Raw genomic sequence first — 24,472 nt, forward strand, 5'->3', positions numbered from 1 at the left:
ACATAAAGTTAGGCACTTGAGGAATAAAGTACATATTGTTGGACCTTTAGTGAATGATGATGTTGATCTGGGCCAAGATAATTGGTCAGTAAGATTGAGAGCCAAGGATTTTGTTGGTAAGTTTTTTTCTCAGTTCAGCAGCAACTATTACTGTCCTTCCTGGTCATTTGGAATGGCTTCATACTGTACACTTATGACCATCAAGAGTCAACAATTGAGGTATGGGAAGTCCAGTTAAAAGGCATTTTAAAGTAAAACTTACCTACAACAGAAAATCTATTGTAGGAAAGTCTATTAAATCGAATGAGCCTATTTACACCTTTCAACATTGGAACAAATCCTTGTTAAGTTGGCAAGCATGTCTCCAACTAAGTCTTTTACAACAGTTACTAGATATTCTAAGACGATAAAAAAAACTTCATGCCCAAGATGGTAACAGTCCATTTTGCGAGGAATTACCTCAGCTTCTCTGGCAACGTGAGCTTCATCCACTGAAGACTGTATGAAGCTTTCTCCAGCATGCAGAGTTTTCATGTTGAGAATGTCAGTGATAGAAATGCAGGGCCATTTTAAGGGTCAACCAGAACAGCTCCAGTAGTGATTGGCCACTGTTGAGGCTCATCGGATTTTGTCTATAAGAGCTGGGTTCTTAATGGGCTTTGCATTTAAGTATTGATTTGGCTGCATGGGAGTTTTACTGGTGGTGGGTAGTCATTTAAAAAAGCAAAATAAAGTCACGGTGATTTTGATGGTGGGAGTGTCGCTCAGTTCATCTCCTCAACTGAAAGTACTGAGAAAGAGATAGTCCGGTGAAGCAGAGCTGGTACCATATCAATAAGCACTGATCTGCTGGTATTCTGATGCTGCAGCCACTTTTCCTTTCAGTAACAATAGGCTTTAGGCTACAGACACCAATTATACTCATTTTGTTTCAGCTTCTGAAACTCTGGTCCAAGACAGCTTTATGCCATCACTCTCCTAATTCATTTCAAACAACCAGATCAGGGAGATCGCCACAGGGCTGAAATCTGTAAATAATGGACTTCTTAGCTGGAGTTTGGGGGCTGCGGGGGGGGGGGGGGGGTGATGAAGTTGGAAATACAGTCAATTAAAGGGGAATATTTTTAGTTGAATGTTTCAGTCAACAATTTTAAGAATATACTTTTAGTTAATAATTCTGGAAGCTGAGAGGGGATGTAAGGGGGAGTTGGAAATGTTGAAATAGGGTGAATGAATGTGTGGATGAGCCACTGAGGTAAGCACTGATATGATTTTCAGTCGAGCTCTAACTACTCTGCCAAGCGGTTCGAGCGGAGGCTCTCGAGCCTTACCATCATGCACAGTCTATCAATAAATGTTACTTAACAGCAACCAACAAACTCTGGTGTGATATTTCATGAGCAACCAATACTGAAACATGATACAACACGCACGCTGCAGCAATCTGTCATGACACCTTCAATAGCACCTTCACAACCCCATGTCCACTACCATCTAGAAGGACAAGGGCAGGAGACACATGGGAACACCACCCACTTCTCTCCAAGCTATGCCTGACTTGGAACTATGTCACCATTCCTGCACTGTCACTGGGTCAGAGTACCAGAATCCCTTCCCTCACCCTGTGTGCTATTTCCTTCCACAAGAACAGCAGCAGTGTAAGAAAGTGGCTGTCTACCGCCTTCTCAAAGGCACTTAGGGTTGAGTAAATTTACCAGCCATGCTTATAACCCGTGAAAGAACAATTAAAAAGTCCAGCTTGTCTGCTGTGAAATATTGGCTTGGGTATCATAGTCAAGTAGAAGTTCCCAAGCTGACATTGTAAATCTATTTAGGGGTGATGGTGAGAAATGTACACTTTAAAGCTGTAACTATCTGTGTGTTGTAGTTCTGAAAATTTCATGCCCTCCCACTTCAGAATTTGAGTCAGCAAAAATACAAGGATTAATTAGTCCAATGTTAAAGGGGATCCAGCTACCTAAGTGTAACCCCAGAAGTTAAATGTGTGTGTGGGAATGTGGTTCTTTTAGCCTGTGGTGTGATTGTGCAACAATGATAACTACAGAGATATTTCGGATTGTAGCCTGGCTCCTTAACATCGCTGCGGTCTGGGGAATTGAGCTGTTTGATCTTATGTGTGAAGCCAGAATCATCAGTATGACATGGAAAGTGCGGCTGAAGGAGTTTGAAGCATCTGCTGACAGACACAACCTGGCTTTCAGGAGACGGTTGCACAAATAGCACAGCAACTGGCCTTCTTGCTGTTCAATGTGAGTGCTTCAGTGAGCAAGGCTTTTGAGATGCTGCCTGGCACAGGAGAGAAAAGGTGGATTATGATTGTGCACCAAAAACTTTGAACAATTAAGGGGTGACGTCAAATGCTACATTCAAAAGGCACATTTCCCATCAGATGAGACAGAATGGGGTTAAACAGTACCTTGATTTGTGCAGCAGATGTTGTTTGGATGCATTTATACAGAAACAGATCTGACCAAACCATGCACCAGAGTTGAAAGATGGGTTTGAGGCACCGGCGGTACAGGGGGTCCACATTGCTGGAAAGATGAACATCATTGTCACAATAACAGAGGGTGGATCAATCACACAGATCTCTACGAGAGAAGAAAGCTGAATTATTCACGCAGTAGTTAATGCTACAACCAGAGCAATGACACTAGAGAGATCAAAAGAAAATCAAAGATTTCAGAAGTGAATGGCATCAGACAGCATATCCAAAGTGGAAATGGGGATAATTTCCTAATCAAATTGTTAATCATTGCACAAGACGAATTATACACAATTGGAAAGTATGTTCTCAGAGGCAGCAGATTTGTAGTGGTACAAAAGTTAGCTAATGGGTGGTTGGTATGAAACAAAGCTTGCGAAACCAAAGAATGGAGGCCAAGGATTATATTTAATGAAGTTTCTCTCTCCCTCTCTCTAGACTTCTGAAGGCCATGGGAATACCCAGTGAGACTGTTGTGGAATTCCATATCAAATATTTTTGCCTCTTAGCAAGCAAACGTGAGTTATGTTCTCAGGCCTCCCTCCAGAATCCTTCTATGAGAGAACCTTCTGATTGTCCAAGGAGAAGATTTCAGTCAGAAATGGGACCAATGTTTCAAAATAATAAATAGATGAATTGAAAGATCATTAAGCAGCTAAGAATTTGATATCCATTTGATGTAGTTCTGCAAAATTTGTTTTCATTCAATAATTTGCATCTCCTTTAAACAGCTCAGGTCATTCAGATTCTGAATTCTGTAAAAGAATTAGAGAATTGTCCTAACACCTCTGTGCCTGTGGTACGAACATACTCAGATTGATGTGATAAATGCCTTGCAATGGGAATAGTAATATCAAGGCCCAGGATAATGCTCTGGGGCACTGTATCAAATCCCAACACTGTAGCTGGTGAAATTAAAATGCCATTAATCTGGAATTATAAAGGTAGTCTTTGTAATGATACCATAACACCACCATCAACTGTTGCAAAAATTCACCTGTTCCATGTGTGATAAGACTGTCTGATTTATTTTTAAAATGCTTATACCATATTTTAAGCTTGGGTTTCAATTATGAGCTGGTGACAAATGGGTTTTGTGCATCTGAACTTAACAATTGATTTGTAATTTTTTTCTGTACCCATGGTGATTTATTATAAAGTAGTTTGAGAGAGCTACTTTAAAAACTGTGATGGATTTTTGTTTACTTTAGGATGTTATGACCTAGCAAGGTACACAAGGTGTGTGATAGCCAGGAATAAACTATAACAGATTTAGGAGCTAAAGACACAGGTGACATAAAACCTATTGAGGTATTAAATGCTTTTGGGTACTCTAAGGGATATGTTTTTTTTAAATTGATAAAGGAGTACTTTTGGAATTAATTGAATTATGTGTGTTAAATACTGTGTGTTTAAAAATCTTTGAATTTATGTTATGTACAAATGGGCTTATTCTACCTTTTCTTTGTTTATTTGGGTTTGTAAGCTTCTGTTTAATTCTTTACAAGCAAAATCTGCAATTTTGCATGCTGATGTCTCACTGAGAGACTACCATGTTAAAACAAAATAAAATATGATCAAGCAAGGTTTCAGTCTGGAATCTAACTTGTCCAATAATAACATTGACTAGGATCATAACACATGTCCTTTAGGGAAGGAAATCTGCCATCCTTACCCTGTCTGACCTACATGTGACTCCAGACCCATAGCAATATGATTGACTCCTAACTATTCTGAGTTGAACCCATAAGCCAATCAGTTCAAGGGAAATTGGGGATGGGTGGCAAATGCTGGACTATCACTGGGAGCTGTCCAATGTATTTCTGGTTTGTTGTGAAAGAGGAGAAAGGAAGGTAACTGATAGCACTGTCCCCTAACTGCAAGCCACCAGTGGTTGGCACTGCAACATTCAATGTGCATCTCCACATAGATAAGGGACAGGTTGAAGTAACAAAAATGGGAGGGTGAATTGACAAATAAAGACCGTTCGAGGACTCTATCCATATTAATTAACACTTACTTACATATTGCAATTTCACCACGTCAGTGCTGCAAATCTGCTTTCCATGTAAGTGTGAGACCTAAGGGGAAAAAAAAGAAGTTGCACTTATCTCATCTCTTTCAAAACCTTGTATCACTCGAGGGAAAATGATCAATACTATTGACGTTTCGTCACTGTGGCAGAGTGGGAGGCGATAAGCTCAGATGGCTGAATGGTTAGAATGAGGCGCAGACTAATTCTGTACAGCACAGATCTAATGCCCTGTACAGTACACAACAATAAAATAAAACAAAGAACTGCAGGTGCTGAAGGTCTGAAACAATAACAGAAATTGCTGGAAACTCAGCAGGTCCGGCAGCATTTGTGGAGAGAAAGCAGAGCAAACGTTTTGCATCCAGTGACCCCTCTTCAGAAGCTCTCTCCACAGATGCTGTCAGAATTTTCTCCAGCAATTTCTGCTTTTACCTCATACAATAGTTGCCCCAGCAGTTTTAGAGATAATCAAAGTGTTGTGAGGTAACTAATATCAGCTCCATTCAAACCAGTTGCTGATTTGGAACAGGTCCACAGATCAGAACTCCTCATAACAGATTCTTTACAGAGAATAATTTAGATAGTGTCGAGAAAATATTGAATGCACTGTTCATGGGATCTTTCTATCCTGACACCATGTGTTCCACTGATCCCTGTCAGCTGATAATGTGGTAATTTCTTTATAATTATTTCAGTGTGAAGACAGCCAGAACTGCAACTTCAAATCATGATTTATTTTTTCTGACTTCCAAAATGGTTCACTCAAACATAAAAGCTGCATTAATATCTTTTACCTCACTCCTAAGGAAGGTTTGTCCCAGTGATAATGTCATGGAAAAGTTTACTCTTTCTTTAATGAGAAGAGGGATGGTTAATACAGGACTGAAGGTGTTATCTCTGAATGCACACAGAATCCGGAATAAGGGAACTGAGCTAGTGGTGCAGATTGAACTTGGCAGGTATGACACGGTGGGTATCACGGAGACATGGCTGCAAGGGGTTCAGGATTGGGAGCTGGATATTCAAGGATATACATCCTATCGAAAAGATAGGCAGGTGGGGGGAGGGGGGGTTGCCTTATTAGTAAGAAATGAAATTAAATCAATAGTGAGAAACTAAATAGGGTCAGATGGTATCGAATCTGTGTGGGTAGAATTGAAATAATAGATTGAACAGATAAAAATAAAACCTAGTTGGAGTTATGTACAGGCGTCCAAACAGTAGACAGGAGCTGGGGTGCAAGATAGACTAGGAAGTAGAAAAGATGTGTAGGAAAGGCAAAGTTACAGTGATCATGGGAGCCTTCAATATGTAGAGGGACTGGGAAAATCAGGTCGGTAGTGGATTGTGAAAAAAGGAATTTGTGGAATGTCTATGCAATGGCTTTTTGGAGCAGCTTGTGGTAGAGCCCACTAGGGAACAGGCCATACTGGGTTTAGTGTTGTACAATGAGACAGACTTGATAAGGGAGCTTAAGGTGAAGGAACCCTTAGGTGGCAGTGATTATAATATGATTGAATTTACCCTGCAATTTGAGAGGGAGAAGATAGGATCAGAGGTAACGGTGTTACAGCTGAATAAAGGTAATCACAGAGGCATGAGGGAGGAGCTGGGTATAATAGACTGGGAGAGGAGCTGAGCAGGAAAGACAGAGGAACAGCAATGGCAGGAGTTTCTGGGAGTAATTCAGGAAACACAGCAGAGATTCATCCCAAGGAAAGGCAACATGGTACAGGGAGGATGAGGCAACTGGGCTGACTAGGGAAGTCAGGGATAACATAAAAGGAAAAGAGAAAGCAGTTAATGTGGCAAAGGGCAGTGGGAAACCTGAGGGCCAATAGAGGGCAATGAAGAAAGAAATAAGGAGGGAGAAGATTAAATAGGAGGGTAAGCTAGCCAGTAACATAAAGGAAGACTGAAAGAGTTTCTTTAGATATATAAAAGGCAAAAGAGAGGCAAAAGTGGACATTGGGCCACTGGAAAATGACACTGGAGAGATAGCAGTGGGGAACAAGGAAATGGCTGAGGAACTGACTAGTTACTTTGTGTCAATCTTCACGGTGGAAGACACAAACAATGTCCCAAAGGTTCAAGAGAGTGAGGACTGCTGGAGTCAGAATCGAAAAATGTGGCACTGGAAAAGCACAGCAGGTCAGGCAACATCCGAGGAGCAAGAGAGTTGATGTTTCGGGCACAAACCCTACACACAGTCAGGAGTATGATAGAATCCTCTCTATTATCTTGATGAATGCAACTCCAAAGAAGCTCACCACCAGGACAAAGCACTCCACCTTACATTCTCTCCCTTCACCACTGATGCACAGTGGCAGCTGTGCACACCATCTCAAGATGTGCTGCAGCAACTTGCCAAGTCTCTTTCAATAGGTTAGGTGAATTGCCCGTGCTAAATTGTCCATAGTGTTAGGTGCATTTGTAGGGGAATGGGTCTGGGTGGGTTACTCTTCAGAGCTGAAAATGTGTTGCTGGAAAAGCGCAGCAGGTCAGGCAGCATCCAGGGAACAGGAGAATCGACGTTTTGGGCATAAGCCCTTACTCTTCAGAGGGTCAGTGTAGACTTGTTGGGCCGAAGGGCCTGTTCCAATACTCTAAGAAATCTAATAGCACCATCCAACCTCTACTGCCCAGGAGAACAAGGGCAGAGGTACATGCGAATATCACTACCTGAAAGTTCCCTTCCATTAAACACACTGTCTACTCTTAGAAATATATTGCAATTCTTCAGTGGGTCAAAACCCTGGAATTTCCCTCATTGTCTGCAGTGGAAGGAGGAAGTGACTCATAACCACGTTTTCAAGGACAATTAGGAATAAGGATTAAATGCTGGCCTTGTCAGCAAAGTCCACATCCCATGAACGAATAAAATAATTTCTACTGACTTTTGCATGTAAAAGTGTTTCTCAATTTAATTCTTGAAAGATTTTTAAAAAAGTTTTACATTATGCCCCTGACTTCCCAACCTTTGACAATACCCAACCTCTCTGTCTATCTGCTCCCTAAGGTCTTGAAAACTTCAATTAAATCACCCTTTGACTTTCTAAATTCAAAGGTATGAAAGTTCTAGATAAACTAGGGCATTTAAGTATAAGCTAAAACATACATTTCTTATTCTCAGCTATGAATTGATTAATGGAAGCCCCAAATTAACAATTAATCCCATGTTAAGAGCTCGCAAACTAATTCTAACATCCAACTATAACTTATATTTACCATTTTAACAAGTAAAACATTCCAAGGGCTCTTGTCAAACAAAATCTGACACTGAACCACCTAAGTAGATACAAGGTTAAAGAGGTAGGTTTTAAAGGAACATCTTAAAAGGAGAGGTAGAGAGACACACACAGGGAGGTCTACAGAAGGAATTACAGAATTTAGGGCCCAGGTAACAGAAAATACTGGTACCAATCGTGGTGTGATAATTGGGAATGCTCAAAAGATAGAATTAATGAAAGGTAGAATCCTTGGGTCAAGGTGGCACCAGACTGGGAATCAGGCCAACAAACACAGGGCTAATAAATAAATGGGACTAGGCGTGATTTACAAACAGGAGAGTTTTATGGAAGGTGTGCTACAAACCACTCCTGCTCTTTTTTCCCCCCAGAAGTACAGACCGTCTGGGAGAAAAAACAGGGTTTTATTCAGGTGAAGGGTTCCATAGACAATGCAGATTTGTGAACATGTTGGCATGACTGCAGAGTCTCCTAGAATCGGTTACATCTTGTTCAAAGCTCTGATGTGAGTTGACTTGAATTTGTGCTTCAAGACAAGCCTCCACAGCTTGCATGATGTTCAGATCAATCAACCTGGTCTGAAAGGAACAGACAGAACTATTCCTCTGCTCGCACCTGCAGCCCTTTCGCCGGTGCATTCCAGGCCAAATTAGCAGAAAGTGAAATCTCCCCTCTGCCTCTTCCACCAGTTAAGTTAGACGCTGGATGGACTGTGAACAAATGCTTGCACTGGTGCAGTTCATACGGGGTTGCTCGGGGAACTGTTGAGCGTTTTGTGGACCACATGACACCTGACATTCCTTCTGAGCAAGCGTGTATACAGTATTGGGCTAATCTACTGGGGCTAGTTTGCTTTCCAGTGTATGGCTTATGGTGTGAGTACTGGGAATAATTAAAAAAAAACGTGCTGGGATTAGTTAGTCAGTGTGCTGTTTTTAATGTGCCCGCTGGGATGAGAGAGAGAGTGTGTTCGTTGTTGTGCTATTTTTTTTGAGGAGAGCTGGATTCAGTCATGTGCCTGGACGAGTTATTACACAGACAGTGTGGGCCGGCAGCCTCAGTGTTTGCATGGATCCGGTGAAGCGGACTGGAGCTGCCATCTGTGGGCTGCTGCAGCGCCGGGATGTTCTACTGGTTTAGAGTCAGTGCCTCCTTCATCAAAGCAGTGTGTCCGGAATGAAGACCCTCAGGCAGGCTGCAGCAGAGACTCTGAGCCGGTTAGGTGAGCACTGACTGTGCCCGGTGATTATTTCCGCCCAGTGTCTGTCTGCCCCGCAGTCCCGTCTCAATGTATGCACACACACACACACTGCAGTTTTGCAGGGCACAATCTCCCGGCTTTTGATAGGCTGCGGATCACTGTTAACCCCTTCCAAGTCAAGGGCAGAGTGTTTGCGTCCTTCTCTCCGAGAGCGAGGAGGAAACGGTGGCGGCCTGCGAATTATTGCAGAAGGGACCAAGGCACTTGCAACCCCGAGACCGAGTGCAGAGGTGACTGTGCTACCTGTGATAGCTCAGTCCTATGTGCAACTGAAACACATTCATGGTTTTGAGCAGAGCCCAATCTCCAGCACTTTGCGAGGGGATGTTTTTTGTGTGTGTTTATGTATGCATGTTTTTATCAGTATGTTCTTGTCTATGTATGTAAATATTTGTATGTGGATGTGAATCTGTGTGTTGCTATGTGTATGAAAGTGTTTCTGTGTATTTTTGTATGCGTGTATGTGTATCTGCCTGTGCAGATATTTCTCTTTGTGTGTGGATTTTTTTTTCTGTGTGTTTCAATGTGTGTTTGTGTGTGTGTTGATGTGTATCAGCATGTGTTGATATGTATGTGTTTCTATGTATGTATTGTATCTGCATGTGTAGGTGTACTGATATGTATTTGTATGTAGATATGTATCTCTGTGTGTGGGTGTGTTTTTATGTATGTCGATATGTAGCTATATGTGTACCTGACTCTGTGTGGGTGCATGGATGGATGTGCGTGCAGGGGTGTGTCTCTGTGTTGGCATGTCTCTGACTCCAGGCCTCCAGCAATATAACTGATTCTTAACTGCGTCTGAAATGACAGGAAGCCCTTCCAGATCAAACCCATTGCAATTAGTTCCTGAAGGCAGTGACTCACCAGCACCTTCTCAGGGCAACTGGAGAGGAGGAGCTGTCAATGGAATCCATGGCTGTGACACATCCTGCAAATGAGTCACCTCCCATGATGCCATATCTCCAATTGCCATTACCTGAACGTTTGACATTTTAAATTGCAGCCTTGGAATTTTGGTGGGAGAAAGTTCTAGATTTCCACTCCTTGGTGTGTAGAGACTTGTTTCCTGATAATTCCTTTAACTACCCTGAACACTGAAATTCAATCACTACTTTCATCTTCTGTATTTGAGCACTGGTTTATGCAGCTTCTCCTCATTATTTTTATCATTTTAGCTCCAGGATCATTCTGATCAACTCCACTCCCTCCAAGGCCAATGTGTTGTTTTTGAGTTGTGGGACCAAGCCCTGCCATCCTCCAGTGTACCATAATCTGCCAGGCCTCAAGCCCCATGAATGAATAAACTTGATTCTTGTGGGGTCCCTGTGGGCTTTTACAAAGAAGGATTTTGACCCCTTGAAGCCATAGAAACGACATAAAAAGCAGGATTAGGCCATTCAGCCTTCTCCATCATTTGATAAGATCATGGTTGTGGCCTGAACACCACTTCCTGCCGATACCTACAACCCTTGACTCCCTTGTTGATCAAAAGGCTATCTCTCAGCCTTGACTGAATTCAATGACCCAGAGCTTCCACTGCTCTCCATTGAAGAGAACTCCCAAGGACTAATGAGTCTCTGAGAAAAGGATTCTTCCTCATTTCCCTCCTAAACAAGGGAGCCCTTAAACTGCGCCCACAGTTTTAGAGTTCCCACACAAGGCAAACATCCTCTTGTAGTGAATCTGCCTTTACTTTCGCGGTCACTGTACATCGGTAAGGGTTTCACTGGTCTTTCTGTGACCTGGGTAATGTGACCAACGCAAGCAAAATGTCACTTTCCCAGAGTATGATAGGGAATTTCGGAATGAAAATGACATGTGGCAGGGTGAAGAAGATTGCCATGGAAACTATAAGGGTTGCCATAGTAAATACTCCTTTTCACATGAAATTTGTGTTCTTACTTCATGCTTTTAAAGGTGTTGTTCATTGGGTTTTGTGACAGGATTGAGATGACATCAATGTAGCTGTGTGGTTAAAGACCCGACAGAACTGAATTAAAGATAGGGGCTGTGGGCATCCCTTTCAATATTAGGCATGGTTCAGCTTGATAGAGAGGACTACACAGTGCTGAATCAGAATGTGATATAGAAATTTTTCTTCCCTCATGTAACATCAGCTACTACCTCACTTAAAGCATTTACAGATATCAGACCAAGAACGAGATTGCTGATCGCTGCTGGAGAAAGGGGAAGGCTTGGGAAGTTCAACCTCAAATATCATGGGGAGTCAAGGGTTCAGGTGGCACCTCCCTGAAGATAAGGGCATAAGTCACAGAAATATGCCATTTTGCCCATTGAGTCTGGTCCATCATTTAATGAGATCATAGCTGATCTGCTAATTCTCAATTTCCTTTCTCCCCATAACCCTTGACACCCTGACTGAACAAAAATCTGTCTTGCTCAGTCTTAATGACCTAGCCTTGACAGCCCTCTGCAGTGAAGAATCCCACAGATTCACTATTAGAAGAAAAGGAATTCCTCTTCATATGTCTTAAATGGGTGACTTCTTACTCTGAGCTCATGTCCCCTGACCCAATGCTAATTTACTATCTCCAACACAGTGGGTTTTTTTAAAATGGCCTAATGTGTTGTACCTTAAACATCTTCTGAAAATGCAAATACATCACATCCACATGTAGTGATCTGTTTCATGTTTCTTTTCATTTCTAAATAAAATGTGTTACATTGACAGTTTCACAATCCTCTGGGACTTTTTCTGTGTTTTCTGTACAGTTTGTCCCACTTTGGATGTCGTTATCCAAACAGCTGCCCTGTGATGCTGCAATGCTCTTTTGCTTTGTAAGCCTACATTTCCCCTCTCCTAAACTCTTTCCCCTGTAAGTCAGACATTTAAACTCCTTGACTTTATTTACCCTAATTCAGTTTGCCTGTGGTTCAGGCAGTAATCCAGAGAACATCATCTTGGAGATTCTGCCTTCTTATTTAGTTCTTAAAAACTTCTTAAGAACCTCCTTTTCAGTCCTATCAATGTCACTGGTATCAACAACGAGATCCCTCCTGTCCAACTCCAACTTCCCCTCAGTGTTGGAGAAGATGCCCTTAACCCAGCATTGGGCAGGCATCACATTCTTTGGGACTCCCACTTATGGCTAATTATGGCTTACGCCTAATTATTCTATCCCCTATTTCCTCCCCCACTTAAATGGCTTCCTGTACCAAAGTGCCATGGTTCGTTTACTCATCTTTCCTGCAGTTCCATTGCCATCCTCACAGCTGGCCTCATAACTGTTGGACAACTGCAAGGGTCAAGGCTCCTCAGTTGCAACCCCACCCCCTGTCCTCATACCGACTTTACCCTCTTGACATGAATTTCAGACCAATTTTGAGTTATCTAGGCTGAAGGCTGTCTGACTGGTCTCAAGAGCAAAGTGTCCAGGTAACTTTCCGCTTCCCTGATGTGGCACAACATCTGCAGCTCAGCTTCCACCTCCTCACCTCAGATTGGAACTTCTTCGTTTTGCAACACTTGCTACAGACGTGTTCACATTGGTGTCCAGCAGTGTCCACATGCTGTAGCTGCAATACATCACCCATCCTACCTTCACCATTGTATTTGGTTTAATAAATAAATTAATTATTTTAGATTCCCTGCATTTTTACACTTTACTGTAATTATATTTTTGTTTCTATAAAATAAAACTCACCAGTATCAATTTGATTCGTAAGCAGCCATGATAAAGAGAGATGTGAGAAAGAAACCCACTGGGCACCTAAATACAAACTGAAGACCTTACCTGTATCTGAAAGACTAGAAACATTCACCAATCCTACTCAGCTATCAGCTTCTTCCCTTGTTCTTGCCTTGTGCTGTGAATTGTGAGGCTCTCTGGTTATGGTCTCACTGTAGATTGGCCTCTCAATCCACACCTTCATCCTCTCCCACTTACCTCTTCACTCCTTGTCGTGAAACCTTAGTTAAAGCACCACTGCCCCTTTTTTGCACTGAATTCCCACAATTGGAACCAAATTTCCAACAGGATAGTGACTCACCCAGCCTTCACCTCACTCCTACACCCTGACTGTGCCCCCTCTTGACACTGCGGTAGAGGAATTCCCTTTCTTATATGGATCTGCTCAGAGACCTCTTTTAGCTACAGTGATCAGCACCTCATTTAGAGAAAGGAAATTCATGTGCTTGAATCTTACAGCCAGAATCAGGCAGGAATTACTTCCTTTAATTAGGCTGTTTTAAATTACTTACAAGGCTATTGTCAGTTGAATTCCCATTTTAAACCAAATTTCCAAGTGCAGTCTCATTCAGGTTTCATCTCACTCCACCAAAGTCTCCCACACTCTGACCTTTACTGATATACCTGCCACAGAGGAAGCGCAGTGAAGGTTCATCAGATTGATCCCTGTGGCCATGGAATTGGTATCTGAGGTGAAATGGAGCAGGCTGGAGTTTGGAAGAACCAAGGGGCCATGTCATAGGAACTTACAGAATTCCTAACATGTAAATGCAGGAAGGAAGTTTCCCAAGCTGTAGGTTCTACATCCAGGGGTGGACAATCTCAGAATATGAGGCAGACCATTTAGGACTGAGATGAGGAGATATTTCTTCATTTGAAGGGTAGTGAATCTGTAGATTTCTCTACCCCAGAGGATTGTGAAGGTTCAATCATTGAATTGAGCTCAATAGGTTTCAATATTTAAAGATATTGGGATATGGGGACAATGTGGAAAAATGTCTTAAGATGGTTAATTGATCATGATCTAGGATGGTAGAACAGGCTCAAGGACTTGAGTGGATTATTCCTGCTGCTGTGTTCCTACCGTTGACCACTCCAGTGCATTGCTGGATGGTGTCCCATGTTATATCATATGTAAAATTGAGATCATCCCAATCTGTGCTTCCCATATCCTTTCTTGCACTAAGCCCTGTTCCCCTACCAATTCTCTGCTCACCAGCTCAACATTGGCTCCTGGCTAAGCAACTCGTTGATTTAAATATTCACACCCTTGCTTTTAAATGGCTTCACCCCTCTCTATCTCTGCAAAGCTACAATTCTTCTGGTATCTTGCACATTGTGTGTCCGAATTATTTTACCATTAGTAACTATGGTTTCAGCCAGCTTCATGTGTTCTACGTTCAGTAATTCCTTCCCAAACCTCTCCAACTCTCTACCTCTTCTTTTAATGACATCCCTTAAAACTTACCTTTTTACAAAAAGTTTTTGATCACCTGACCCTATAAGACAAATTGTTGTATTTTTGTTTCGTTGTGCTGTTGTGAAGTGGATTGGGGTGTTTTGTTATTTTAAAGGAGCTATATAATTGCGAGTTGTTGTTGTAACTGTTGGCCAAATTTTGAGGGATGTGTAGTGACATTCTAACATTTGCTATTCTTATTTCTGTTCCTGCTGTTCCTTGTTCTCTTAGTCATTGGCTATATTCACCAAGTCCTTCAGAACGCTCACTTTGCTATTTATTCTTAACAGGTCTGACCCAGCGACACCCTGGATACAAAGAGGTAAAAGGTTCTGCTGCTCACGGATAGTGGGATTAAGCCCCTCACTGCCACTGGGTTTTTAATTGATTCTTGGGTTATTGAAGACTGACCTCTATCATTTGTCTCGGGAGGCAGATTGAGGGCTTGATGACACTGAATGTGTTGAGCAGGTTATGGAGGTAGAGAGGATAGTACAGGCCTCTTCCTGGATCCTGTCACACCCAACCACAAATTGACTGAATCCCAACTCTGTGCTTGGCCCCACTGGGGTTTATCCCCACTTCCTCACTTCTGGCTCCGTCTCCCCTTCCCCCAGCCCCAAACCCTCTTAGTTACAGTCATAGAATCGCTACAATGCAGGTGTAGGCCACTTGGCCCATTGAGTCTGCATCATTCCTCCGAAGAGCATCCCACCCTGACCCACTCCCCCACCCTGTCCATGTAACTCCGAACTAACCATAGCTAATCCATCTAGCCAGCACGTCTAGAGCTCCATCTCTTCTTCTCGAGCTCCACCGTCTCCCCTAACAGCATCCCCTCTTCCCTAGCCATCCCCAATCCCTCTTCCCAACCTTTTTCTTCCCAGATTCTGACACCACCCACTCTGGTGTAACTCCATCAATGATCTCTAGCTCCTCCCCTAGGACCAGGCACCGCTCCCCCTGGTTTGGGCTATAGCTCCTCCCTATGCTCTATGGTCCACTTCATTTGGCTCTTGGCCCGGCAAATTCTTTATTGCAGCCCATCACACTCTGGGCTTAGCCCCAACCCCTATCTGGGCTTTAACCCATTCCTTGGGTCTTGAGCTCCTCCTTGACCGAGGAATGGTTAGTTGCCTGGGCAATAGGTCTCCACCCCCAGCACCTTTAAGCTTCAGCTCTCCCTCCTTCGGAAATAGCTCACACCCCCCCCACCTCCGATCTCTAGCTCTTCACCCCTCTCCCTGGCTGTAACCCCACTCTACTGAGTTCCTGTTCCAACCTTGCAACTATTCCTAAGCAAAGTTCCAAACTCATGCAGCGATCCGAGTCCTTTTCCTGACTCCATCCATTTCCTCTGCCCTTTGCTCTATTGTCATTTTATCTTTCTCACCTTGAAGTGCTCTCTCCTTGTCCCCACTTGCAGCCAATTACCTATTATCTCATCAGGATAGCTCCTGAGATCTTATCCGATATCCCTGCTTTATTCATTCATCCTAACTGGCCAGGAGCTGGTAAACACTGGGCTTGATGCTTGATCTGTTTTGTCATTTTTCATCTCCCGACGAGAGAGAGAGAGAGAGAGAGGGGAGAGAGAGAGAGAGAGAGAGCCTTGTTGTAACAAATCATGGGACTGTGGCCCTGTGACTGAGCAGTGAGGGGTTGATGTCTAGCTGTAAAGGTTCTGTACAGTGAGAAAGATAATGTCCAAGTGGAGAGCCTGGGAAAGAATCTGCTGCTGGTCCTGCTCAGCCTCTGACTCCAGTCTGGGGAATGTTTGGAATGGAGGGCAAGCTTCCTTTGAGGTAACTCCAGCCTGTCGGCTATCACCAAACAAGGATGTTTTTAAGAGGAACCGTTCTGCAGCAGAAGCGAATGGAGAGTTGTGCTGATTGTGTTAGATGAGGAAGGTTTGGGAATAGGCTCAAGTGGAATATAAGTGCTGCTGTGTAGACTGGTGGGGCCAAATGGTCTCTTTTGGAGCCGCAATTTCTGTGCAAATTTCATGTAAAATGTTCCCAGGGTGTGACCACAGGGAGGGAGCAGCAAAGGGGAGTCACAGTCTCAGAGAGACCAAGAATTAAGACAGTGTTCAAAATGACAACAATTATTAATTTGTATTTGAAACCTTCAGATTGAACCATTGTCATCTAATGCCTTGCTTGGGTTTTAACTCTGGAGATTTGGTGAATTTTTGGCTGTGTATATTTTGAGTTATTAACCTTGTATTCAACAGTTGTTGAATGTCTACAGTATATACATTAGGTTATCCTGGCAGATTGGGGTATGTTGTTCTCAAGCAGCACCTGGACAGCAGGATGTGATGTGTTGTAAAGAGACAGGTCCCAATAGGGGTATTGTTTTAATTGTTTAATAACTGTGGGTCATTATCACTATTTTCAGTCTGGCAATAACTTCAGTCAGAGTCAGAGCTGGGGCAAACCCTTCCTTAACAACAGGCCCCTCCCACACTAGGAGTTGGGTAACCCACCTAAGATCAGGCCCCTCCCACATTAGGAACAGGGGTAACCACTTCCCTAACAATACACGTCTAGTATATTAGGAGGTGGGGTAATCCCCCTTTGACAACAGGTACCCTCCCCCCTGCCACTTGATGCTGGGTTAACTCTGTCCCTAACAACAGGCCCTTCACACATTAGAGGCTGGGGTAAAACCCCACCAACAGCAGGCTCCTCCCAAATTAGGAACAGGGATAACCCCTCCCACCACAGGCTCCTCCAACATTGGGAAAAGGAGTCATCTCACCCTTAGCAGGCCCCTCCCACTTTGAACAGTGTAACCCTGCCCCTTACAGGCCCAACCCACAATAGGAGCTGAGATGACCACCCCAACAGGACCCTCCCACTTTGAGCTAAGGTAGCCCTCCCATATGAGCTGGGGTAACTGCACCCCTAACACCAGGCCCTTCCCTTACTGTAGGAACTGGAAGATCCTTCATTACAACAGCCTCCCCTCTCCCCTTCCCCTCCATTATGGGAGCCTGGGTAGTCTTGACATATGTCTGCTTGGATGATGCGCTGAAATCTCTGGAACGGGCCTTGAATCCATGACCTTCTTTCCCAGAGAGAGTGCTGCCCACTGAGCCAAGCTGCAGGGGCAGGAAAGGTGGGGGTGTCACTGGCGATCATGTGATATTGACCAGGGAGGAGGTCAGTGGGCTGTTTTGAGGCCAATGTTTGTCACAGCAATGGGTGATTATTCACCGTATGTCCCAACACTGTCTCGATACGAACGCTGTTTTCTCTTTTTGCAGCTGACTGAGGTTGCTGAGTCGCCGAGAAGTCCGTTTGTCTGTGAGCCCCGTCTGTACCACACACTGCAGGCCCAAAAACCCAGCAGGCACAGGAGCCGCAGCAACAGCATTCCGATAGGGTGCAAGAACTACACCCAGGGCCACCAATGGGTACGCTGCATCAACACTAATCTCCATACAACAGCCACTACCTGTCCAATAGGTTGCCTCCTCCCCAAATCCACTGATCCTTATGATGACTTTTACCGTTGCAATGTTTCCCCTTGTCCCAAACCTGTAGCCCTCCCTGGACCTATCTGTGGGTTGAACAGTGTCAGTTGTGGCTCAGTGGGCACCACTCTCGTCTCTGAGACAGAAGGTTCTGGGTTCAAGTCCTGCTCTGGAGAATTGAGCACAAAAGTCAAGGTCGCAGCACTGAGGGAGTGCAGCGTTGTTGGAGATGTCATCTTTCAGACAGTCCGTTAAAAAGGGTGGCCGTGTCTGCCATCTCGGAATAGCTGACGCATTTTCCCTGGTGTCTTGGCCAACATTCCTGCCCTCAACCAACATCACTAGAGCAGAGTATTTGGCCGTTATTTCGCTGTCAGTGGGAGCCTGCTGTATGCTAATTGGCAGGTACACTTACGACATTACAACAGTAGCTGCGCTTCAAAATGTACTTCACTGCCGGTAAAGCACGTTAGAATGTCTTGAGGCCATGAAAGGTGCTAGCGAAATGTAAGCCTTTCATCACAAGAAATTGTAATGTTTTTATTTATTCCAGAGAAGTGGCCTACGATTTGGGACTGCGGCCTCTTATCTAAACCTGGAGAAACTGGGGGAAGGATCCTACTCCACGGTGTACAAGGGGATCAGCAGGTTAGTTGAAATATTCTCAGTCATCCTCCTTGTATCCATTTCACCTACCCCTCCAGGCTAGGTTCCCCAGCATTCCAAACCTTCCTCCAACTCCCCAGTGTTCCTCCAAGAGAAGAAATGCACTAAGAAAAATCGAAACAGATGTTAACCGTCCTCTTGGTCTTTGCAGGATAAATGGCAATCTTGTTGCCTTGAAGGTGATTAAAATGCAAGAAGAAGAAGGTGTGCCTTTCACCGCAATCCGTGAGGGTAAGTTTAGAGTGAGGGTGTTTGATATATATCATAATGCAATCCAGTGATGGATGCTACAGAATAAGTGTATAATTCAAAGTAGTGGATGCAGGCTGAGGGTGAGTTACACTTAACCATAATTATCTGCAGTGAGTGACTATACATTGTGAATGTTATATGTACCGTAATTCAATGTGGTTGGAGTGTGAACAGTGATGAGGGTGAGTTATATATACTATAATTGGTGTCATTGTGGGATTATGAAGTAAAAACAATGACTGCAGATGCTGGAAACCAGATTCTGGATCAGTGGTGCTGGAGGAGCACAGCAGTTCAGGCAGCATCCAAGGAGCAGCGAAATCGACGTTTCGGGCAAAAGCCCTTCATCATTGTGGGATTATGCAGAGTAAGGGTGTATTATCTATACTGTAGTTAACAATACTAAGTGTGTTTCAGAGTGAGGATGTGTTATATGTACTGTAATGCACTCTAGTGAGGGGTAATACAGAGTGAAATTGTTATATGTACCGTAATTTAGTCCAGGGAGAAATAATTGGGAGTTAGGGTGTGTTACATATGCTGTGTCGTTACAATGAGGGGTAGTTCAGAGTGAAGGTATGCAATATATATTCAATACACAAGCAATATAAATCATTGCAGTGTATAGATACAGAATGAAGGTGTGTTATAATAACCTTTAATGTTTAGCAGAAGTGTTTGGGATAAAGTGAAAATCTGCATAATTCACTCCAGTGAGTAATGGTAGAGATTGAGGGTGTGTTTTGTATGTCATAATTTACTTCAGTGAATAATTATCCAATGGGGCTATGATATGTATAATGTGGTGATGGTAGATTTATAATGAGCATGTGTATATTTACTGTAATTCACTGCAGTGAGGGTAGGTACAAAGTGAAGAAATGTTAGAAATACCATTACTCATTGCAGTGAGGGATGGTACAGATTGGGGATATGTTATATATACCATAATTCATCCCATTGACGGTGGCTACAGAGCGACGGCGTATTTCATGTACTGTACATCATTGCAGCAGGGGATGGATCAGAGTGAAGGTCTGAAAGGTATATCATAAATCATAGTCGCAAGTGTAGGTACAGAGTGAGGATATGTTATGCATGATGTTATTCACTACAGTGGGGGATGGTACAATGATGGAGTGTTCTCACACAGTTAATCAGTGTAGTTGGTGGATCAATGTGAGTGAATGCTGCAGGGTAACAGGGCAGACTTGCTGTTATAAATGACCTTTACTCTATTCCCGAAAAACAATCTTGTCTCTGAATGCTTTTTCCATCATGTCTGCAGCCTCGCTACTGAAGGGTTTAAAACACAGCAATATTGTGCTTCTGCATGACATCATCCACACGCAGGAGACTCTGACCTTTGTTTTTGAATATGTGGTGAGTTTACAGCTGGTGTGTGTGTGTGTGCGCGCGCATAAACCAAACAGTTCTGCTGTGTGCTGATTCAACATCAGTTTATATTCAGAAGCAAACATGAAAGGGAAAGCAATTTTAATAGCAAAGAGACTGGAAAGAGTGGACTGTGTAAGCTAGTCATTAGTGAACAAAACTTAAAACTTATACGAAGTCTGTGGACAGAATTTGGAGTTTGATGCCCTGAGTTAACAACTTGTATAGCACCTTTAATATAGTAAAACTACACATGGCATTTCACATGAGTGTCATCAGACAAAATGTGACATCCAGCAATGTAAGGAAATGATAGGACAGGTTTCCAAAAGCTTGCTCCAGTGCCCTATGTTTTAAGAGATGTCTTAAAGGAGGAGAGGCAGATGAAAGGATCATGAGAGAATTCCAGAGCTCAGGCCCATGTGAGCTTAGGACATGACCACCGATGGAGGGGGAGAAATAGATTGAGGTTGTACAAGAGACAAGAGTTCTGGGGATGCAGAGACATGAGATTGGATTTCCACTGAAGCAGGAACATGGTGCCATCAAAGGGCGATTCACCCCTCGAGACTGTTTTGCCATTTAGTTGGATTGTGACTGGTCTTTGCTTCAGACCCAGTAGACATTGTCCCAGGAATGGGGCACAGTTTGTTGACTGTCATGTGGTTGCACAAATGCAACAGTAACATGGTAACTGCCAGAACCACCACAGAATAACAGTTTGTACTCAGACACTAATGAAGGACCAGTGTGGATGTTCACAACACACAAGGAGAGAAAGAGTTTTGAGAGGATGAGGCACAGATGCCATGTGTCATGGAGATAGAGTGCTGTACCATGGAGCTGGGAGGGCAGAGAGGGGTGACTTGCGATCAAGGCGTGGATCAGATTTCCTTGGACGTGTTTGAAAAGGGACGGATGTGACTGCGGATCTTGTTTTGGGGGAAATGAAGATGTAGGGGGTGGGGTAGCAGGGAGAGGGTTTTGATATTTTGGTGCTCGCAGTTGAGAGCTGCCAATGTCTCAGAGGTGGTCAGCGGTATGCTGAGACTTGCAGACAACATTAAGGATCTTGAAATCTATTCAGCGGGAAGCAAGGGGCCACTGGAGATGGGAATGGCGGATGGAGTGTCTGTTGAGTAGGGGTAAGAAAGATGGGCAATGTCCTTTTGTGTGCGTGCGTGTGTCTGTGAGTGAAAGCTTTTGGGTGGCGGGACAGGCGTGGGCTCAAATCAGCACCAACATGGGTTTGAACGTGTGGGCATCTCCTGTCAGAGTGGGCAGCTCGAGGGAGCTGGGCACAGAAGCAGGTTAGTGGGATCCATAAGAAACCAGCCTCTCTCAGGCTGACAGACACATAGCGGACGGGCCGAATGGCCTGTTTCTGTGTTGTCCAGTTTGTGCCTATAGACTCCTGGGATGAAGAAGTTATTGTCCGGGGGAGAATTGGCCAGTTGGCCCTGTACGCTTTAGAGTTTAGAAGAATGTGAGGTGATCTTGGGGAACATCTAAGATCCTGAGGGTACTTGACAGAATGCATGCTGAAAGGAATTTTCCCTCTTGTGGGAGGACTGGAACTAAGGGATAGTTTCAAAATAAGAGGTCTCCTTATTGTGACAAATGAGGAGAAGGTAATTAGTTTATGGAACTCTCTTCCACAGAGAACAACGGAGATTGGGGGATTATGCAATGTTTTTGAGGCAAACGTAGAATCAAAGTTCTTGACTAACAAGGGAGCTAAATATTTTATGGTGTAGACAGGCCAATGGATTGAGGCCCAGTCAGACCAGCTATGGTGTTAGTGCATGGCAGAGTCAGCTTTAGGAGCTGAGTATTTTTCCCCTTTTCCTACTCATGTGCTTAAAGAAGAGAAGGAGGAAGGGATACTGAAGTAAATAGAAAATTGCCCTCAGAGAGGTTAGGATTAAGAATAACAACAAGCAATCTAACCAAGAAAGGTATCACACTGCTACTCAGTGTTACTTACAGCTCATTCCAGTTTCTTCCTCCTTCTAGCAAACTGACCTCGCACAGTACATGACCCAGCACCCAGGAGGCCTGCACACACACAATGTCAAGGTAGGTTGTGGTTCAAGGTGCAGAGTTTCCCTCTCCCATTAACTAAGGCTGGCAATAGTGAGTGAGGGTGAGGACGTGATCCTCCATTCAACCATGAGTCCCGAGTTGATCCAGTAAAATACAGGTGCTGGATTAACCTGACAATAACGTACCTTAACTGCACATCTTACTGTGTTTCACTCACACTCCGAATGTCACTGCCCTTCCCTGAAGGTGCTCACACAAACTGGAGTGAAACTCCATTGCAATTGGTCACTCCATGGTTCCATTAGTAGTGGTCACTCCATGGTTCCCCTGGTGATGGTCACTTGTTAGCATCATCAGCTTACACTTCTTCCAAGGCCTATACAGGCAGTTCTTCCAAAATGCCTTAGTTGTGTTCCTGTGTGACCCGGTAGTGTACAGAAAGCACACAACATAAACAGCACCTAAAGTGTTGGCAATCCAACCGCGTTATAGCCAACACACGCTTTAGAAACAGCGTTCCCTGTTCACCCAATCGCATTGCAATGATTTGTGTTAACGAAAGACGCATTAGAGCAGAACTGATTGTACATCCTGCTTCCAAACACATTCTAGTGACATCAGTTTATTCTGACTGATTCTGTATCAATAAACTATTTTTTTGCTATCTTCTTTCCTCACGTGAGTATCATTTATTTTCAACTGGCCCTGAAACCATTCTGTAGTTTTAGCCATTCCATCAGCTACTTTTTTTTTGTAGGTTCAGTATCAGTTTCCCTCAGCTTGTTTGGCAGTGCCCAGAACTGACCACAGTTAGCCGAGGTGTGATCAACCCAAAGCTGGATACAACTGAAGTGTATTTGTTTCCCTTTGTATTCCTGTCCCTTTGGAAAAAGATCAACATTCCATTAGCCTTTATGATCAAATCCTGACAATGATTCAAATAAACAGGACACGTAGTGGAACCTGTTCTTGTTCCTATGGTGACCATTCCTCATGTCACCCTGCTGGGCCAGGCTCAGCCCCGAGAGCCCTGTTAGTGCACTGTTTCCTGAATAACAAACAGGCAGCTTTCTTCCCTTCCAGCTCTTTCTCTTTCAACTCCTGCGAGGCCTAGCATACATTCATCACTGCCACATCCTTCACCGTGACCTGAAACCACAGAACCTGCTCATCAGCTGTGTTGGAGAGCTCAAGCTGGCGGACTTCGGTCAGTCCATTATATGTGAGTGTGTGTGTGTGTGAGAGAGAGTGTGCGAGGGTCTGTGACTGAGTGCATGGGAGAAGGCGTTGAGTGTTACAATGTGTGTGTGTTCACCTCTCTGCCTGCATGTGCGTTATGTGCATGCTTGGGTTTCGTCTGTATGTGTGTGTGTGTATGTTTCTCTCTGCCTGTGTATCTCTCTCTCTGCCTGTACGTACCTGAGTGTGCCTCTCTATCTCTGCCTGTATGCATCCATGTGCGTGCCTCTCTCTCTCTCTGTCTGCCTGGATGTACCCATGTGCATGCCTCTTTCTCTGCCCGTATGTACCTGTGTGCGTGCGCCTCTCTGCCTGTATGCAGTGTGTGTGTGTGTGTGTGTGTATGTTTCTGATCGACACCTTTCACTGGGAGAGGTGATGAAGAGTTCTCTGCAATAACTGTACAGACTCTGTGGCCTCAGTTTACCCTGCACGAACAAATCCATTTTTTTGGCCCTTCAATCCTCTGGTGGGCATTTTCGTTGTACACCCTAGCGTGCCTGAAACAGATGGCTTCAGCCATTCTATCGGCTCCCTTGTCTCAGAACCAGTTTCTCACAGTCAGTTCTTTCTCTGTTCTGACCAACAGGACTGGCAAGAGCGAAGTCTGTGCCCAGTCAGACCTACTCCTCCCAGGTGGTGACATTGTGGTACCGGCCTCCGGACGTCCTCCTTGGGGCGACCGATTACTCCACAGCCCTGGACATCTGGTGAGGACTCTTCACATCCTTTCCAATGAAAACCTGTGGTGACTCCGGGATACATTCAGGAATATTTGCTCCCTGAGCTGGGTGGTGGCGGGGGCCTTGGAGGTGGAGTCTAGGATTAGCAGCTCACTGACAGTTTAGGAATGGGAGGAGACCATTCATCCCCTGGATAGCCTGCCCCAATATTCCATTAGATCTTATCTAACTTAACTCCATCATCCTTTAAACTCTTAACCAACAAACATCCAGCAGCCTCAGTGTTGAAACTTTCAGTTGCCCTGCGGTCCCTATGATGTTTGGGGGCGGGGGGAGGGGTGAGGTATGTAGTTCCCTTTCTCCCCTGTCCTTTCATGTGAAGGTATGCTTCCTGACTTTGACCCTGTATGAACAAAGTCTAATTGCCCAGGCTTGTGATCCCAAACCCCATCTGCATCCACAGATCCACCCCCCCCCCCCCCCCC

At 44.1% G+C, this 24,472-nt stretch overlaps 1 protein-coding gene and 1 pseudogene across 6 annotated transcripts in view; both read left to right on the top strand.

Moving 5' to 3' along the window:
• Positions 1-3,326, top strand: part of LOC148149574 (putative methyltransferase DDB_G0268948) — a 52,661-nt pseudogene extending 49,335 nt beyond the window's left edge.
• Positions 3,327-8,616: 5,290 nt separating this feature from the next.
• Positions 8,617-24,472, top strand: part of cdk15 (cyclin-dependent kinase 15) — a 44,487-nt gene continuing 28,631 nt past the window's right edge. For 3 of the 6 annotated variants that reach the window (XM_087988821.1, XM_087988822.1, XM_087988823.1), the window contains exons 1-9: positions 8,620-9,011; positions 14,513-14,544; positions 17,497-17,646; positions 18,260-18,354; positions 18,524-18,603; positions 19,913-20,007; positions 22,036-22,098; positions 23,149-23,272; positions 23,894-24,014. In XM_087988821.1, coding sequence (XP_087844947.1) covers positions 8,966-9,011; positions 14,513-14,544; positions 17,497-17,646; positions 18,260-18,354; positions 18,524-18,603; positions 19,913-20,007; positions 22,036-22,098; positions 23,149-23,272; positions 23,894-24,014 — 806 coding nt within the window. In that variant the 5' untranslated portion in view covers positions 8,620-8,965. Of the gene's footprint in view, positions 9,012-14,512; positions 14,545-17,496; positions 17,647-18,259; positions 18,355-18,523; positions 18,604-19,912; positions 20,008-22,035; positions 22,099-23,148; positions 23,273-23,893; positions 24,015-24,472 lie in introns of all 6 variants that reach the window. The other 3 variants (XM_043693182.2, XM_087988819.1, XM_087988824.1) reach the window with 2 other exon arrangements.

The sequence above is a fragment of the Chiloscyllium plagiosum genome, unplaced genomic scaffold (assembly GCF_037043375.1).
Source record: "Chiloscyllium plagiosum isolate Xiang-an unplaced genomic scaffold, Cpla_swu_hap1 HiC_scaffold_7, whole genome shotgun sequence".
Classification (NCBI taxonomy): domain Eukaryota; kingdom Metazoa; phylum Chordata; class Chondrichthyes; order Orectolobiformes; family Hemiscylliidae; genus Chiloscyllium; species Chiloscyllium plagiosum.